Raw genomic sequence first — 20,872 nt, 5'->3', positions numbered from 1 at the left:
GCCTGCACCAGGCAAAATGTATGCAAAGGGGGCATCCCCCTGTTAGGGAGGCCAAAAATATGACGCAAAGAAATCTGTCAGATTTCTTTGCATCACTTTTTTCTGGCACTTTTAATACCTGCTCAGAGCAGGCATTAAAAGGATGCTTCCATTGGTTACAATAGGCCTCTGGGTGCTTTACAAGATTAGTGTCAACATTTTTTACGCTAATCCCGCAAAGCACCGGTCTAGTGTAAAAAAATCTGATGCTAGTCCCCTAACTACCGCAATGGTGCACCGTATTTTAAATATAATGCACACATTGTGGCGTTAGGGGGCAGTGCCACTTTTCTTAAATATGCCCCATAGTTCTGTTTTTTGCAGAAGGCATATTAACCCTCTATACTACTTAATGTTGAGTCAAAGCTGCCACTAGGTAAAACTCCCATCTATGTGGTCCAACAACGCAAAAAATGCAGCGCCAGATTTACAGTGGTGCAATGCATGCATCGTGCTACTTTGTAACCCCTTGTGCCACAATATGCCTTTGCCGTAAGGGGGGGCTGTAAAAATGGTACAAAGAAATCTAAAAGATTTATTTGCGCCATTTTTTGCTGCATTTTTAATGCCTGCACAGAACAGGCATTAAAAGGTGGAACACCAGTATTTATAGTGGGCCACAATGTGCTTTGCAGGATTAGTATCCTAATTTTTTATGTTTATCCTGTAAAGCCCAAAACTAATGTCAACATTTTGGAGCTAGTTCCCTAACTACTACCATTGTGTGCTGCATCTTAAATATGGCGCACACATGGTGGCGTTAGGGGGGCTCTAAGGGGCACGACATGTGGCACTACATTGGATGCAGCACCACTTTTGTTAAATCTGCCACTTTGTATTTATGCAATTCGATCTTACTTTTGGGCTGGTTATGAGTCAGGAAGATTGAAACGACCCCATGCAATGTCTCTCTGTATGAATCCAGCTGGATTGGTTTTTCCAGGTTTGGGAGAACCAGGCTCGATTTTTCTGGCTGGTATTCTAGCTGGAAAAATTGCATGAGGCTTTGGCAACATCCAAGTCTCTTTCCAGGTGATATCCCTAAGAGAGGAACAAATAATGTTCCCCCTACTAGAAAAAGATTCCCCTTTCCCACCTCTACCCCCACCCACACCCTGATGCAAACATTAAACACCTGTTGGGTGCAGGTGGTAAATATATGCAATAAAACCTGCATGGAGTGGTGAATTCTGTGAGGTTTTCGACTGGATAAATTGGTTCTACAAGGTAATTTTCCACCCCATGGGGTTTATCATAGTTGCACAGTATGGGGGTGATTATAGCGGCCGTAACAGTAATCTGTGATTTGTCTCGTCCCCAGTACCCAACAATTCGTAATCAGGGCCTTTATGTATAATAAGAAGTATAACTCTAGGGTTCTTTAATGTGCATATTTTTCGCTATTCCAGGTAAGAAAACACTGGCATTTTTTATTTGTTTTGAATATGTGGATAGAGTCATGCTGGGGAGATGGTGGAGTGGAAGGTTGATTTGGCCACCAGGGCTGGAGCGCAGGCATATGACTGTCCAGGAAAAACATAGGCCCTAATTTTGACTTTGGAGGTCTATTCGCCAGACCGCCAAAGTCAAACCCGCCACTAGTCCGCCAGTGTTGGGGTGGGGGTATGCATGCATGCGCGGAGGGGGCAGGAGTAGGGGGAGTGAATACGTGCATGTATGTGGATGTGTGAGCATGAATGGGTGTGAATGAGAGGGGTGGGGTGTGCGTGCATGTGTGCGGGTGGTGGGGGATGCATGGAGGCGTGTGGATGTCGGGGGTGCGTGTTCCTGCAACAGGGATAGAGATTCCTGTCACCGTCTGTGTGACTGCCAGGCTTCTCGTGGCAGTGCGACCACCATGAAAAGCCTGATTGCTGTAGGGGCTGGGTCTGGGTCCAGCTGTGATGTTGCCCATTGACCCCTGCAGCAGTTAAGACAGGAAGAATGGCTCCAACATTAGAATTATCGGAACAGATGATTCCAAGATTGAAGCAACTTGCAGTTCAGAGCTTAGTTATTTCACCAAGGGTTAACACTCCAGGTGAAGTACGCCAAATCACAACTAGGGTCTTAGGCTTCATTTTAGCGTAATCTATTTCTTTTGTAATTTGCTTATTATTTGAAATGTTCTGAAAACCATGCAAACATCATCCTTTGCACTTCAACCTATCTTCTTTTAGTTCCCTTAAATCTGGTTATATTTATTATACTATGCACATCTTCCTCCCAGGGGCATTTCTCAGAAGCATTTTTTAAGCCCATCCACAGACGGGATGCGCATACCCAACACTGAAGCCATCAGTTATTTGTTGCCATAATTTCATTCTTGTTTTGGCAGTGGTCTTGAACACCAAGGGGCATATTTATGAGCCCCTTATGCCACTTTGTGCCACATTAGCATAATTCTATTATGCTAATGTGGCATTAGGCTGGCAAAAATGCTGCATCATGTTTACAAAGTGCCACGTTGTAAACCCTTGCGCCACATTATACCTGCACCAGGCATAATGTATGCAAGGGGGGGCGTTCTGGTGGTAGGAGGCTCAGAAAAATGGCGCAGTGGTGTCTATGAGATTCTACTTCGCCATTTTTAGTCTAATTTTTAACGCCTGCCTGAGGGAGCCATTAAAATTACTCTCCCATTGTTTTCAATGGGCCTCTTTTAACTTTGCAGGATTAGTGTCCACATTTTTGGTACTAATCCTGCAAAGCGCCAAACTAGCGTCAACATTTTTGACGCTAGTTTCCTAATGTTCGTCTTGGTGCACCATATCATCAATACGGCACACACATGGTGGCCTCAGGGGGGCACAATGGGGTGCAAGAAAGGTGGTGCAACATGATATGATGCGCCACTTTTCATAAATATGGCCCCAAATGTCCCATTAGGTGCACCTCCTTTCTGACCACCTCCTTTGGAAGCACTCATAGTTCTTCTTCATAGAATTTGTATTTCTGACTCACCTTGTGACAAGATTGGATAATGGAATAGGCAGGATCGATGAATGGCGTTTTTGTTTGGTGAATTAGAATGGATTCTAAATCCACAAAATCGCTGCCATTCTGTCCAATGATTTAAGATTATTCACAAGAAAAAAGAGGTACCAGTTTGCCTCAATCTGGTAATGAGTTTAGAAGAAATAAATTACATACTTCCTGTTTGTATGTCATATGCTGTCAAAGCGGTGTTTCTGCACCTGTGTATTTTTCGTGTGATTTCACTGGCCGGAAATATTACGTGAGATAAAATTCGCTGCACTGAAATCATACCTGGTGAAACTGATTCCACAGGACACATACACTACAATGGGGCAATTTTACCTATCGCATGGATGATTTTACTAGATGGTAATTGTAAATTGGATGTGATTTTACTCTGTCCGATTTACTATGTAATTCATTATCAGGGCCTTCGAGCGAAGCTCTCAATATAAGTATCAGACCATGAAATCAAACATGCATGACACTTTGAATCAGGAAAGAGATGCAGGTAATTTGGAATTTAATTAAACTACGTTTTCACTTGGTGCCTGTCACTTTAACAATAACTGTGTGCTCAGATGCTAGAAGAGGAGAAGGTATAGAATGTACTAGGAGCCTTAACCTTAGAGGAGAGCACAGGCAAGGGTGTAGCAAGATATGCAAATGGAAAAGGAAGCATAGAGAGGCAATGATTCAACTTTGCTTTATGTATCATGCATGCATTTGAAACATATGTCTTATGGATGGCTAGGAGGGAGAACCTTTGTGACCATGGGCTGTAAGATGCATTCTGCAGGTAGCCCATGCGCCACCCACTCTCACCTATCCCTCTTGCCATATCTTGCCACTGCATGATTTCCAAGATTTCATGTAGGGCAGAGAGAGAGATGTGGGAGAAGAGACACCTGGGCATAGAAGGGGTGGTACAGAAGGAGAGGGAGACACCTGGGCACAGGAATGATGAGGGACAGTGAATTAAAACCCAAAGAACAAAACCATATATAATATATTCCATTACAAGTGTCAAAAATATATGTACAAACATTTTGTCTAAACATGTAGTTGAAAATAAACTTCAAACTAAGATATCGCCACTAACTTAACAACTGAGGCCTGATTTAGAGTTTGGCGGATGGGGTACTCTGTCACATCAAGCCTATTACGATCTCCAAAGGCTATTATGGGATCGTAAGACAGCAGACAGGAAATCCGTTATGGTTGTGATGGAGTAACCCCCCCAGCCACCAAACTCTAAATCATGCCCATAATCTTCAAACTGACCATGTGGGTCTCACACTCCTTCTGCTGTGTTGTTAACTAACTTCACCCGATGTTGTGCGTTCTTCCTGCAGCAGCTTGTTCCTGTCTTGGTTTGTATCAAGGTCTACTCAGAGGTCTTTGAAATATCCTCTTTAAGTGTTTCTACACCATTTTTCTAACCACCATCACTCTACTCAGATTACAAATCTGGTTGTCTTCTAATTTGACTGCATTTATAAACAGTTTAACCACTCTTTGTGGACTACTATCATTGTCAATTTTGTTCCACACTTTGCCAGTTTTATCCTGAACAAATCATCCACAGAAACTACTGTACACTTTACTGAATGTCTGATATCATACTGCCTATTCCTGCATAACATTTTTTCTTGGTGCCTCATTTTCCAATCAACTCCCACCTCCACGTCTTCTTCTTTTCCATTGAGATGATTAGTCCAAGGTGGGCACATCAAAGAGTTGGGACTGCTTTCCCTAAACAACTCAAAAGGCACTTTGCCTGTGACTGAATGTATGGTGAGGCGATACACTTCGACTATTGTCTAAAGGTCCTCTCTTCAATCTTTTGCTTCCTGTATGGCTATTTGTATCAGCTCTTAAGCACTTTATTGAATCTTCCAACTACTCCATTAGACTCTGGATGGTACAGAGCGCATTTCTTATGATGTATACCCCCTATCAAAAGACATTTTCCATTTCTATGGAAACCAGTTGTACTCCTTTTTCCATCAAAATAGACCAAGGCACTCCCTATCTAGCAAAGATCTCCTTCAAGAATTTCACCACATTCTTTCTCTCAATTTCTTGAGTAATTTTTATTTCTGGCCACCCAGAGAACAAATCCACCAAAGCATGATGTTGCCCTGAATTTCTGTTCAGAGGACCTAAAATGTCTAAGGCTACTTGGTCCCATGGTCTCTGAGGTTGCTCTATTAACACCATGGGTTGTGTCCTGGTTTTGCAAACCTTGTTGCTGTTTCTGCAATTCAGGTATTCTGTAATTACATGTTCACCTGTTTATCTAGACCCAGTCACCAAAAATGTAGTCTTAGCCTCTCTTTGGTTTTGTTGACCCTCAGGCATCGCTGATGCACCATGTTCATCAACTTGCATCTCAGCCCTGCAAGTGGAATCAATATAGTGTCCCTCCACATCAAGCCATGATGTGTTGCTAACTCATTCCTGACCTCCCAATATTTCTTGCACATTTCATTCAAATTCTTGCATTCACCACAGCCTTTCTCAATGAGTTCTGTAACATTTGTCAAGTCCTCATCTATAGTCATCTTCCCATTTCTCCTTACTTATAATCCCTTCCATGATTTCACATACCTCATAGTCATCCAATTCCCACAAAACTTTCCTCAAATGGCTACTCTACCCCTAACATTTTCCCATCAACCAACATTGATAAGCAATCTGCCACACAATTTTCAGTCCCCGGTATATACTCAACCTTGAAATTGAAGTCCAGCAATGAAATTACCTACTTGCAAATAGTACTTAAAACTGCGTCCATACACTTTCTGTCAAAAATTTCTTTCATTGGTAGTGGTCTATTCTGACCACAATGTGTGTCCATTAAAAGTTCTTCAGTTTTTTTTTATTGCCCAAATTATGCACAGGTCTTCTCTTGGTCACTGAGTAATGAGTTTCGTGTTCTTTTATACTCCTAGACAAGAACATTATACTGCATTTTTCCTTTCCACACCTTGTTTCAGAACAGCGCTTAACCCTTTTGCACTAGCATCTGTAACTTATATAGATTCATCCTGTGTTCAGAAGCTTTTCAATTAAGGGCCATTAGACAATGCCTCTTTAAGATCATCAAATTCTTTGTTACACATTGCGGACCATGTACATTTTACTCCTTTTTTAAGAGTTTCCTCATGTTATAGACCCGGGCTGTAAAATTGGTGATACATTTGTGATAATATTCCACCATCCCCAAGAACTTAATCAAGTCTAATTTACTTTCGGGAACAGCCAACCGCACAATAGTTTCCACCAATTCTTTACTTGGACTGATCCCACTTGCTGACAGTTTGTGTCCTAATTAGATGTTTTACTCACACCTAAACATACACCTACAATACCAAGCCAAAGGCATCCTTGTGAACCTAAACACTCTGAAGGGAGTGATAAATGCGGTGAGATCCTTAGAATTTTCTCTCCATACTATCCAATGATAGGCAGCCTATAAGTCTAATGTGGATAATACTGTTGCCCCTTCTAGCTGTTTCAGGATTTCAGAGATGTTTGGCAACGGAAACACATCTACAAATACCTCCCTTACATACACACAGAATCCCCCAAAGCCACCAAGGCCACCCTGTCAGACATCTCCACTTCATTATTTATGCACTCCTTCTTTAATCTGTCACTTCCATCTTTAACTTTTCTGCCTCATTGCTAGGGGAACCCCCTTACCTTAGTGACCATAGACACAGCATTTTTTTAAGATTATGTCATGGGTGTATACCTTCAGAAATCCTATTTGGTCATTAACTACCTTGAGGAATTCGATCTACCAAGACACACTCCTCAAATGACCCATCTCACCCTGGAACACTACTACAGCACACAATCCAGGACTACTATGTTTCTCTTTATCCACCCTGTGCTATTTTCTTTTCAAAAGGATCTGCAGTGAACTTTTCAGATCCAGCATTACTTCCAAATCCCCTTGATGGATCCAACTTATGATACTATATCCTTCATTGGATACATACTCATTTCCTGCTGTTATCTACTTTTGATACTCCAATTGCCCCTAGAAATATCCTACCAGTTTGATGGGTTGTCTCCATAGGCTAGGGGTCTCATATCAGGCGTGAACAAGTTTACTTTATCAGACAAATTCTTCTCAAAGTAAATCCTGGGAATGAGGGTGATTTTTGATCCTGAGTCAAAAAACATGTTGACCCATTCACTTGCACAAGATCCTCCAGTCCACGTCTTTTCCGCACTTGTAAGACAATTTCACCAACTTGCACATCATCATACTCCTCCTCCACAAGAACTTCACACCAACTAACTTCCTTTACTTTTATATTCTTTTATAATCTGCAATACCTTGTATAGTGACCTATCATACCACATGCTTTGCATACCACACCCTCTGCCAAGCACTTCTTGTCTTTGACCATATCACCGACCATGCCACATATGAAGCATTTCCCAGAAAATATTTTCCTTTGTACATCTTCATCTTTAGACTTCACTACAATTTGTACCTGTTCCTTGGTCACACCCCCATTCTCCTTTTTTTATCTCCTCCACACATGCCATGGAGTGTTCAATTTTGTTTGCTATGAACATTACTTTATCCAGTTTAGGATCATCTTTTTACAAAAGTGCATCTCTTACATTTTCTATATTGCTCCCTAATATGTATTGATACCTAATGCACTCTTCTACACTTCCCTCAAACTTTCATTTATACACCAGTTTACTCATAATTTTCTACTGACTCTTGTGCCAACTGGACACGCCTCCCAAAATGATAGCATTCCAAAATCATGCTAATTCTTGGTAAATAATGCTTATCCAGATGTTTTATGCACACCCCTAATTCACTCAGCCCTTCTGCCACTGCATCATCCAAGACCGAAAGATGTTCAAACATTGCTTGACTCTCTTGATCTAGACAATGCTTAATGAGGAAAGTGTTTTATTCTGTGCTCAATGTTGTCTCACACACTTTTGCATAATGAGGGAAAACTTTTTTTTATTTGTCCACCTTTAACGTTGGTTCTCCTGGTGACATAAAAAAAAAATGGTGGTGGTGCAGTATTGTGCATTGTATACTTGTCTTCCTAGAATATACATAATGTTATTTGTCCAAAGATAAAATGAAAAAAATATAAAACCAACTCTCTGATACCCAATTTGGCACCTGAGGATCCTTTCACTGTCTGAAGTCTCTTTTACCCAATTTGATACTCGAGGTCCCAGAGCCTCTGCACAATAGGCAATAGCCTTCTTTCAATCAGCTTCCTCGCTACCTCAAAGACATCATCCCAATCCAAGATGTCTGCCACTTTTTCAACAAATAGTTGATTGAGAAATGAAGATGAAATGCATTCCTCCAAAAGGAATCAACTTTTGACCAAAGATTTGCTGCTCATGTGCATGTACCCAAAAGGGGGAAGTCAAGAGCTCCAGCCGCCGAACGAAAGAATCATGGACCTAGGGGACACCAATGCAGCCCAGGGAGGAACTTTCCCTCCGCTTGTAGCACAGGCTGAATCTCCTTGGGCTATAATACAGGGCTTGCGCAGAGCTTCCATGCAAACATACCTGTATTTAAAATCAATCCACCACACCTGTAGCCCTGGAAGTCACACCAAACAGTCCACGGTCAGCCTCACCAAATATGTTTCGGAAGCCGCTATTATTTTACACATCATCTGTCTGAACTGCTTACAGCATCAGCTTTACACCACCACTTTGATTCTGCTGTCTTCACCACTGGAAACGGTCACACCAGGTATCCACTGCTTGTCTGCTGCTGTCCAGGGTATTGAAATGTTGCAAAGTACCACTAGATTGTCGCCAATGTAAAGAAGTCAGATGACTACTTTATATTTTATAACAGGTTTCTTCAAGCATCTAGTCACAACACCTCCTCCACCATCAAGCTCGTTCTCAACCATCTCTCAATTGCTATTCTCAGAACTTTACTTTAGACACTCTACTCACCTGCATTCCAGGTATCCTTGGAAACCTGAATACCAATGATAATACTATAGGCCTTCAAAAGATTTAAAATAATATTCCACCAAATGCTAAATCCATGATAAAGAAGACTAATGCCACCTTAATGTCTTATTAGGCTGTGGCACTGTTAACCATTAAGTCCTACTTGACACACGCATACAAATTTGGCTTTAATGGCATGATCCTGCAATAACTGGAGTCATTACTTGAGAACAGAGCTCAGCTGGTCCAGAAATCACTCTAGCATCTTGAAAGTAATGCTTTGCTAGAAATTGCCCTCATAATTCCCCTGACTCCACTAAAGAACATCAACAGTTAGTGGCCCGCATTATCAAAGGTCTTTGTAAGTATGAGAATATCACACCAGCCATCAGAAAATCACTGGCATAACAATAGGACCACGGGGCTCCCTCAGCACAGTACACTGTGCACAGGCTGTGAGTCTCTGGCATGAGGACTGCTGGCTGTGTGGGGGTCCTTCCCTTTACTTTGCAGGTGGCCCCCTCAAGTTTTGTTATGTCACTGCAAAGAACTCTATTGGCTATGACTGCCGTCCTCCATGAAGCTGAGACATGATCCAATTAACAAGGCAGCCAACTGTAGCTTTACGCCGGACATAGCAACCAAGAATAACATCACTACTGGAACATACATGACACACAGTTGCTGCACCGACAAACTGGAAATCTTGCAAAGCAAGCAGGCACCCTTCTAAGTTTTGAAAATCTAGAATGCTTTCGCATAGAAGGCTTCATTATTCCTCAACTCCTGCACCGAGCTGAGTTGCCATCTCCAGCAGCATAGCTGTTGCAAGTGTAACAGCTGCATTGGCACTGAGCCCAGATACGTGAATGTCTCAGTGCACTGCAATTATAACCATTTTTTATTAAGTCATAGTGGGTTTCTCTGGCTTCATTTTCTGTGCTACCATTCAGGTTCTTGTCACCCTTGCTATGCCACTGCCTAAAATTTTATGCAACATTTGGAGATGCAGGGACATTCATCAGGGAGTGTGAAGCAGCACCTGCCTCTCGAGGTCTCCCTGATCCACAGAGAATGGGAGAGGAAAGGAATCTTGGTGGGAGGTAGTCCTGTGGCTGCATAATGTTCCTCCCTCAAATATGTTGGGACTTTAAGGTGGAGGTGGTGCTAGCAGCTGCCTTTCATCCCCTGTTGTCAAGGTAATAGGGACAGGGAAAGGCAGAGGAACTAAAGGTTGCCACAGCTGTTGACAGCAGCTAATAGAAATTTATGTTTTCATAATGTATACAATTAGATTGCTCCTGGATACACTTCAAATTGCACTACTTCCTTTTGAAAGAAATACTTTTACCTAAATTATTCTCTGAGTATCTTGTCTAATGTGTACTACTTTTGTGCTCTGTGTGCATATAAAGAAAAGGGTGATTAAGATTTTATTTTCTTATTTACCTTTTAGGATTTGCCCTTCTTGGGGGACATCCATGTTTCCTCACAACACAAGATATACATTTGGGAGTCAATGAAAGTCTCAGGGACACAGCACGGTTTGTATAATGTTTTTTGTACGTGCTATAAATTGTAAATAACAGGATTGTTTTCAGACTTAAAACACTGCCTTAGAGATGCATACTTGAGCTTCATAGGATTTACAAACAATGCACTATTAGAATGTTTTGGTTGATTTACATCATAGTACACTAGGATGGTAATCAAATCCGCTGTTAAAACATCAGTGAATGTAGTCGCATATCAACGGTATTTAGAATTACACGTATAACAGATATTCTGCCAGTGGAAACTCCTCTGGGTCTACTGTCTGTTTTGCCAAAGTGCAAAGACAACTCCACTAGACATTGTGAAGAATCAACTGCCTGGTCAACCACTACGTCTGGTGATGTTAACTCTGTGGGCCTTCCATGGAAAGCATGGTGGATTTTCTGGGAAAGTATACAGTTCCTCTCAGGATGGGAAACACTCCCAAGCGTGTAAAGGAACCTAGATATGTGAACATGGACACAATTAACATGTTTGCCTGTGCATTCCTAGTTCTCACATCTGCTGGTGTAAGTTCTGTCAGCAGAGACAGACAGTGGCAGATTTGTTTACTAAAGTATTTTCCTTCCTCCAAAAGCTCTTCTGATTGCTGCTTCAGCTGCTTTGGCAGAGAACTGTTTGCTATCCTAGTGAATGTGTTTTAATGTATCAGATTTTCCTTTCCTGCTTTGGTGAAGGACACTATTCTATCAATACATCAATATAGTCTGCTTGCTGGAGTTCAGACAATTGGTATACTGTTGGAGCCTTTCAAGTAGATCAAGGGAGTAGGCATGGATGCCCATTATCACCCATGTTGTTTTTCCTGGCAATTGAACCACCATTTGGAACATTGAAAGCTTATGAGGTAGCCTCATACACACATGGCATCAGCTTTACTAAAGTTTCACACAATGCAATGAAACAAGGGAACTCACTGTGCTGCTGTGTGTGACATGTAGAGAGTATAAAATCACCATAGCAACAAAAAAGGGCTAGTGCTTCCCGTTATGTAGGATATCAAATGACAACTTAGTCAGTAAAAATTCCACCGAACACGTTATTCAATCAAACACATGGGAAAATCACTTTGCCAGTCTGTATTATAACGCAAACATGGATGGCACGTAACATGGATACCACTTTAACACTCCCTGAATAGCAACCTAGATAGTCTACCCAACCAGGTACCCCAGGTCACTCTGTCTTTTCCATGTTTGATAACATTAAAGTGATTGAGTCCTGGAGAACAGGGAAATCGCCTGGCCCTGACAAGGTTGCTGGGGATTTATTTTGAATAGATGTTTGTGTTTGGGGTCCTTATATTAATTGTCTTTCCAACAGCATCAGTAATCCTCATTGTCAAAAAGCGTGATCTGTCTGACCCATGGAATTTTAGATCAATTACTTGTATCAATAACTTGCACACATTTTTTTGGCTGGTAAGTATTGGACAAACTGTTGGGAATCAGGTACTATCTGCCTTGCAACAGGCTTTAGGTCAAACATAAATACAGTAAATCACGTTTTTTAACTTGCCCCAATTACATGGAAATACATAAATCCTAATAAGGAAAATCTATGTGTAGCCTTTATTGGTTTGAGGTCAGCACTCAGTCTCGTTCCCAGAAGATTTCTGTGGGACACACTTAAGTCAATAGCTGTACCAAGCTACATATTGAAAATCCTTATAAAACTCTTTGAGCAGAATTTTGCCCAAGTTCAATAGGGTAAACAGGGTGAGCTTAAAAATCACATTCCTGTAGAATGAAGGGTATGACAGGGCTGTGTTTTAGCTCCCACTTTGTTTTCATTACATATTAATGATGCCATCCAATTTCTCAATAAATGTGTCCTTGACAGTCACAAACTGGAGGGCACATTTATCCCGGCTCTCCTCTTTGTGGAAAACATACTCCTCATTTCAAAAACTCATATTGGCCTACAGAATTTAGTGGATAGGTTTCGAGACTTCTGTAATTCACAAGGTCTAGAGATGAATAATTAACACATCCAAAATGAAATATATGACCCTTAGCCCCCATAAGTAATATAAGGGTTTTAATTAGGATGGGGCCCTAAGTTGCGCAAGACTGAGAATTTTGATCACCTAAGTGGCAGGGTTTTTAATAACAGAAGAGGGAAGCCCCATATTCAGAAGTGTGGTGCAATATTGCTTCACAGATCTGCTGAGGTCATTGAGATGTTCAAAGCTGTGACCTCCAGCTCTGTATACCCAGCAAACAAGTTATACCTAGCTACATCCCGAACATAGGGTTACATGGGGCAGAGAGCTGGGGACCGGTGGAATGTAAAGATCTTTCTAGGAGAGAGTCAAATTTTCTTGAGTCTCTGTTCAGTTTGCCACAAAGCACTTCAAGCTTACCTATTTACGTATATACAGATTTAAAAGGATAGGGGACATAGCTTTATTAAGACCATTAATCCCATGGGAGGGACTATGGACAAACCCTGAGTTCAGCTGTTATAGGAACAGCCTTTCTGAGGTCATGAAGTTTGAGAAGGGTCATTAGAACATGGTTGAGACATGTTAAATCTTGGCCAAAAATGTTGGCACTGGAACATCTTTTGCATGATCCTCATCTAATCAATGGAGTGCCACGGGCACCGGGAAGTCTGTCTTTTGGGATAATGTTTTAGAAAAATGACATAGAACTGGCAAACAAGATAGTCTGTCAGATAAATTCTTTGCTATCCAGCCCAGTCCCTCCTTTGAATTAATTCTATATGGATGAGATTGCCCCTCTATCAGGCCAGAACTTTATTTATCATATGCAGAATCAGAAACTTATATACCAATATTTCTATGTTTTCCAAACAGTGGGTTACAAGCTGGGTTATAGTGGATCACAAAAGTCAAAGCAATAAATAAAAATGCCTTTAAATTCTGTGTTTAACTTGTCACATTTACCAACGATTCAAAGACAGAGGTAAAATCTCAGGCTGCTTTATTCTTCTAACAAGGGAATTGGTATTTACTTTTCTTTCTCTGGCTGCAAAGTGAGAGGAGATTTTTTCAAGTGAATTATGTGACAACATAGGATGTTGTTGTTTTTTGCAGCACACAGCAAAATCTTAATATCTGTAAATCGAGTATATATATCCAGCAGTTAAGAAAGCAAAAATAAAGCACTTGTTTGTAATTCTGAAGTGTGCTGAAAACAGAGATTTTAATCAGAAAAAAAAATCAAAACACTTACTTAATGGTGAATGCACACATGATAAGTATTCACAGACAACTGTTTTCAACACATTATCATTTGAGTGCTAAATAGTTTAATCAGTAAAACTGTATGACTGTGAAAGTGTAGTGATTAGTTCAATGGAAAATGTTCTGCTTGTAAATCACAATGCACTACCACAAAATGCTTTAGTTACATTCAGAAATTGCCTGCTTCATGTCCATTAACGGCAGGTGGGTAGCGAACGTTTGTTGTTTTAAAAAGACGTTCATGGTTCTCAAAAGATTAGGAACCACAATAATAGTTTCATATGTAAGTGGAAGCCATATTTGACTTACCATGGTTTCTACAGAATGTATAACAATGTTTTAGAAAATATAGAACATGTTATTTTTTTCTCTGTGGGATACCGAACAAGAAGAGGAAGGTGGATGTTACCTTTATGTTTGAACTTGGGCAATAGGCATTTTAGTCATGCATCAACAATATTTAAGTCTGACTCAGGCGGATTGATTGTTTTTGTTCTGACACAATTTTTCATGCAGTGTGACTAATAAGGAAATGCCAAGGGCTTTTACTGTTAACTAATCACCTTTTTGTTTTAAAGTACCCTTACCATTGTTAATATGATATTTTAGAATTTAAATGGTTACATTTGTACATGTATCCTTGTAAAGTTTTTTAAATTATAGTTTCCATTGTATGTCAACTTTATTATGTATTTCTATGTGTTTTACAGGGTCAAACCCTGAAATAAACTTACATTTACTTACTAATAATAATCTCATTATGATTAATCATTTAATATTAATTAACATTCATCAACCACACATACTCAACACACCCATGGACTACAGCAAAGACAAATTTGCAACACATTTCTACAAATGTACACAACGTTAATATAATATTATTGCATCTATCTCTTGCTTAAAACACTTCAAAAAATTCTTCAAAAAGCCTCAAAACCTGAGGAGACAAATTGATAAGATAACTTAAAGATGTAAACATCTTATTAAATAATATCAGCAAATCCTAATTAACAATATCAGAAAATCATGAATATATCTTGTAAATGAATTTCTCTCAATTTCCTGATAGGTCCCACAACCCTCTAAAAATATCCAAATAATAAGGTTATTAAAAAATAAATCAGGATCCAGTTAAATAATTATTCATTAATAATCATTAAAACCAATCAATTTGTAGTAAATAACATATTTTAAATAACAATACTAAGCACTCAATCCTGCAAAAACTCACACGCCAAACAAAAATATAAACACAATTAAAGTTTTATAAAGAATATACAATTTATGTTTCTAAAAATAATTTCAAAAGCATATCAACATTCAACACTTTGATAATATTGTCAAAAAGAAAAAAAATGTACTTGCTATTGATAGTTGCTTCCTTGATATTTTTGAAATCATATTATTTTGACCATGAATTTATGATCAAACAATATTTTGAAGTCGATATTCAAGATCCTTTCCAAAATGGAGTGAGGCATTGAATAAAAAGCCAAGACTATGCGCTGAAGAAGAGAAAAGGGTGAATGAAAAACAAACAAAAAATGATAGTCATCCCGGGTTGAGGTCCCTCTGAAGCCTCAGCTGCGGATAGACAGAATCAGACAAGCTCCTGAACATGAACAGAAAAGGAAGAGAAAGAGCAAAGATTTGGAAGTCATCCACATAGAAATAGGGCTGCAAGCCATGGATGTGAAAATAGAAAACAGAGGAACAGAACACAAGGAGAAAAGAAGTGGACCAAGGAGATTCCCTGTGGCATCTCAACTTTATTTTAATTTCATAAATTTTCATTAAGACTTTAGTACATACCAGGTGGCTGGCAGTGAACATGTGTTGAAAAGAATTATTACACAATACAATGAGACAGAAATATATGGTAGTTGGGACAGTTGAAGTAAAATTAGTAATACAACGATCCATGATGTGGTGTTATTCATATGCACAACCATAAGGAGAGAAAGAAATAGGGATAGAGAAAAAGCAAAAAAGGAGGTGGGAGAGGAGGTGGAAGGAAAGAGTCTGGCAAAAGAGGTGATTACCCAGAGTAGGTTGGAGGTGGGGACCTGTATTTTCAAGCATTGTAGAGTGCGGGGTAATCAAATGTAAACCACTATGTTTATGAGTGAATTGAGCGGGACATGAATAGACAACCCTTCTCACGGAGGTTCGATTACTTCTAGATATTGGTCAAGAGAGTCCCAAAGTTGTGCAAAGAATAGTATGTGCACCTCTCATATACCTCAACCATTCCACCAAGTTTTGTTAGAGGCATTCCCTAAAGATTTCCAAAGTTTAATGGATATAGCGGGTACACTGAGGGGCAGATATATGGAAAGTGGCGCTGCACCCAGTGCAGCGCCACTTTCCCCGCACCCCTTAGCACCCCCTACCGCCACCATGTGTGCGCCGTATTTAAAATATGGCGCACCATGGCGCAGGGCAGGGGGCAATAACATAATTATCCATTATGTTATTGATCTACTCTGCAGGAGTAGCGCCAAAATATTGGTGCTACTGCTGCAGAGTACATAGGGCCCCATTCTAAAGAATGGAAGCCCCCTTTTAACACCTGCTCTTGAGCAGGCATCAAAAGTGCCATAAAAAATGGCGTAGGGAAATCTCTTAGATTTCCTTGCACCATTTTTCCAGCTCCCCTAAAAGGGGAACAACCCCTTTGCATACATTATGCCTGGCGCAGGAATAATGTAGCGCAAAGGGTTACAGAGTGGCGCAATGCATGCATTGCACCACCCTGTAAATAAGGTGCTGGGATTTTGGCCTCGTTGGGCCACTTTAACGTAAAAAACAATGATGTTAATGTGGTGCAAGGTGGTGCTAGGGCACTATAAATATGCTCCTGACTCTTTCCAGGAAACTGAAAAATATTGTCTGGAGAGGTAGGGAGGAAACCAGGACAGAGCAAAATGCTTAATACCAAAGGAGCACAGAGAAGACAGAAGAACATAATGATCCACTGTGTCAAAAACAACTGAAGGGTTGCTATAAATTAAGAAACAGGAGCGTTTGTGTGACAAGAATGAAGGAGAAAATTAGAGGCAGAGATAAGAACAATTCTGTTAAAGAGTAGTCATGATGAAAGCCAATAGGAGAAAGAAGATTGTGTGTGTACAGAAATACCAAGAGATGGAGATTTAGGGCCAGATTCACAAGGCCATAGTGCCTCCTTGCGCCACACTAGCGTATTTTGTTTTTTAAGCTAATGTGGCTCAAGGAGGCAATTTTCGTCGTGCCATATTTACAATGTGGCTCAATCCATGCATTGCACCACTTTGTGTCCCCTTGCACCACATTATGCCTGCGTCAGGCACAATGTATGCAAAGGGGGCATTCCAGCATTAGGAGGCCCACAAAAATGTTGCAGGGAAATCTACAAGACTTTTCTGCGACATTTTTGCTGTCATTTTTTATGCCTGCTCAAAGCAACACACCCATTTTAATCAATGGGCCTCCTTGCACTTTGCTGCACTAGCGTCAACATTTTTGACACTAGTGCAGCAAAGCTCTACAATAGCATCAACAATTGTGACACTATGGGCCTAATGCGCCATGGTGCACTATATTGTAAATACGGCTTACCCATGGTGTAGTTTAGGTGGGGCAGAGGCGACGGACATGGGGTCGAATCGTTGATGAATCCTCCCTTTTGGTTGTTACATGTAATATAACTTCAAGGGATTCTACACTGAAATATGCAAACGCTGTTATGAATTTTATCAATCATGCTTACAACCATTGGGAATTGTACAGTGTCTTGTATCTATGTTCTTTGTATATATAATCACCATTGGAGCACTGCGCCGTCTGCACTATGATCACGTATTTTGTTGATTGTTACACTTGATTGGAGTGAAAACATTACAAGACACAGACTATATCAGTCCTGTGTTTTGTATTCTTTGTAATTAATTTTGGACTGATAAATAAGTCTGAATAACTCTGGGTTCCTTATAATACACATAAGAAGGTATCACTTTTGAATGAGTTCCACAGGACAATTGTTATATTAAGGTATACCTACCTTTGTCCAAGGGGATGGCTAGGGTTGTCTGTCACAGTCCTTTTTTCTTGAGTAGTGAGTTATGGTGTTTTCAACCATCAGTTTAATGAGTACTCCTTAAGTCTAAAATCTGTCTGTGTCTATCTGTTACTGGGCCTATGGGCCTCAGGGAGTTTATGATATTTTCTTAATTTGTTAATACGTAGGAGTTATAAATCCAAGCATTTCAACTGTAAAGTTATCTACATGACTGTGAATGGGGCCCAGGGTTTGGAGGGGAGTATGGAGAAGAGATAAAAAAAAGGGAACAGCCACCACATATTGACGATTGCTGAGATATAGTGTGCCCAGAGTGTTCTTTCGCCCTCATTCTAGAACTATAAAGGGATACAGCCACAGAAGGGCGTAAGACATTTTTTCAATGTCCAGTGATGTTACCATTGGTGTCAGCTTGTCCCTTAGGGCTGCATCAAATATATTAAATAAATCTCAAATTTAAGATGATGTTACACCCTGGGAATAACCTGTTTTCGTAATGATGAATTTGTTTCAGGAGTAATAGCATTATTCTGTTTGCTAACACTCACCCTAGTATTTTGTGATCTAAATTAAATATTGATAAGAGTCGGTAGATGTCCACCTTAAACAAGTCTTGATCCATCTTAGGTAGGTTTACTGTGACTGCTTCCCTGGTTGTTTGTGGCAAATTAGGTTTCATATATTGCTTTCATCCGCACATACAATTGTGAGGAGTCTGTGACATAAAATTCCACAAGGACTATGTCTGACCCTGGTGTCTTCACTCTGACTAATTGATCTGTGGCAGTTTTGATATCTGTTGTTTTTGCTGCATCAATGTCTTTTTCTTGTTTGTGACTGTAGGGAGCTCAGCTTTGTATATACCATTATATTGTTGTTTTGCTGGTGTGGAGGGGAGAATTAAAGTTTAGTGTAGTGCTCAATGAAATCTTTATTTACATTGTTCTTTGTGTTTATTAATGTATTGTCAGTGAGACATGTAGTGCATATGGGAAGTCTCAGGTTGGCCAACACCAGCAGCTAGGAAAATACTGAGCCTGCTCTGTCACCATTAGTATGTTGCTTCGCGGTGTATTCCTTCTAATTTATGTACCTAATTCATTGTGGGCCTCTGCATGGGTAATTTGACTAACAATGGTTTGTCGTGTGAAAATGTTCATCCCAAATATACAGAATTGTGTACCAAGTGGCCTTTATAGGGCATACCCAGGAACTGTTCTAGATGGAAGTGAAGGTCATATGTTGTGAGCAGTATGAGTATTCTGTTGTGCTTGGATTGATTCCCTGGCAGATGTCTAGAAGCTGCCAGTGTTGCATCCAATGAGCAAAGTGTTCCTGAGGTCAACAGCTTTGGTGGAGTCGGTCAGTCAAGTTCAATGTCATATAACCAGTTCTAGTCGCCTTCCCCCATATCTTAGTGGTGTCCACCCAATTCAACATATTTCTGCTCAGTGTGGCAAAAAACTATCAGTGATTCTAGTTAGGCGCATATATGCCAGCCAGTGACAGTTGTTTGCAGTTCAGCATATTTCCAAAATAACATACCTACATTCATCATCTGAATCCTGTACCTTGTGGGTAAGGGATCTTTGATGCTATAAAGATTAATGCTCCACTAGCATATTTACAGTACGGAGTGCTACGCAACTGTCCTGTTCTATTCAGGAGCTTTGTGATTTCTTCTTTAGAGAGGTGGGTCTCATGCAGACAGATTATTCGTATGTGTCTAAATGTTCGGTATGCATATATTGAGTGCCATTTGTTGCAAGTGCTCATGCTGCTCCTATTCCAGGCCATGACATTGTATTTAAATTGTACTGTCAAAGTGTTCTCATGCTTTTTTGTGGAGGTTACCATGCAGCCTGATCAAGACCCGAGTCAGTTTATTCTTCCATGAATGCATATGTAATTGTGAAGCAGGTGTTTTTTAACCCCTTTATGTAGCTCTGAGAGCATCTCTGGGTTTGGTTTTAGCCAACCCTTTCATTTGATTAGTTTTTACCAGTAGCTGGACAGGTATCACTCATCCTAATTCCAGTCCTGGGTGCAAGTCCTCATCCGACTTGATCAAGATTCAAACTCTTGTGCACTGCATACCCTTTCTTGGATGCCTGTGTGCTTGGTAGAGATGTGGGAATGTCTGATGTCTTATGGTTTTAGCAGTCCCCATCTACCTTCAATATACATATATACTGCATGCTTGACTTTACCATCTATCCAGACCTCAGTCCTTGCTGGATCTCTTGCACGGTTCTCATATTTTTGCCAGGAGTCTTGGTCTTCTTCTGCCCTCTTCAGACTATATCATCGAGCCATCGGTGTAACATGGTTGTCTAATCTCTGTTGGAGCGGGCTCCCAGTGTGTTCTTGTAGTTTGTGACCTCCACTACTAGCTGGGCCCTTTCAGTGGCCACCTTTGCTTTCATGGGTCCTCTTACAAGTTTCTTCCAGTTTCTTCATATGGCGTGTTGGGGGCCTGCTCCAATCCCGTTGGTGTTGTGAAGAGCTTTTGTATTCTGGTGGTCTCTTTTAGCCAGGCCCAAATTTGCCTGCCTCCATGAAGAAGTGCAAAGTGCATGTTATCTTTGTCTGTGATTTTCAACTTGGCTGGAAACACCAATGTTTTTTACATTCAGATACTGTAGTTGTTTATTTATTTCCATGAAGGAATTGCATTTGTTTAATGTCTTTGTTCATTTGCATTGTCCTTGTACCATATTTCCTGGTAGTTTGCATAATATTTTCCCATCCCTGAAGCTCAGCATGTTTAGAAAAATCAAGATCATCCCTATTTATATATTGTTATTCACAAACATCCTTCAGCATCTTCTGCTCTGTATTCTAGATTCTGTATTCTGCCCTGAAAACCCACTATTTGAGTCTGAAATCCACTACTGAGGGCAGTAGGGCAGCCAGGATGGATTTGAATTTCATCATCCTTTCCACCCCTTTCATCTGGTCTGTTTTCAGAAGGCTGATGTCTAATGTCATGATATCTATGTTCTTTTCTAGAATGGTTCTTGTCTCATGGATGGCTTGCG

At 40.3% G+C, this 20,872-nt stretch overlaps 1 protein-coding gene across 1 annotated transcript in view; it reads left to right on the top strand.

Moving 5' to 3' along the window:
• Positions 1-20,872, top strand: part of OTC (ornithine transcarbamylase) — a 264,368-nt gene that overhangs the window by 196,781 nt on the left and 46,715 nt on the right. The window contains exon 4 of the mRNA XM_069204233.1: positions 10,460-10,547. Within this exon, the coding sequence (XP_069060334.1) occupies positions 10,460-10,547 (88 nt within the window). The remainder of the gene's footprint in view (positions 1-10,459; positions 10,548-20,872) is intronic.

Source organism: Pleurodeles waltl, chromosome 8 (assembly GCF_031143425.1).
Source record: "Pleurodeles waltl isolate 20211129_DDA chromosome 8, aPleWal1.hap1.20221129, whole genome shotgun sequence".
In the NCBI taxonomy this organism is placed as follows: Eukaryota; Metazoa; Chordata; class Amphibia; order Caudata; family Salamandridae; genus Pleurodeles; species Pleurodeles waltl.
The sequence above is the reverse complement of the archived record's forward strand: the minus strand, read 5'-3'. Positions and strand labels throughout refer to the sequence as shown.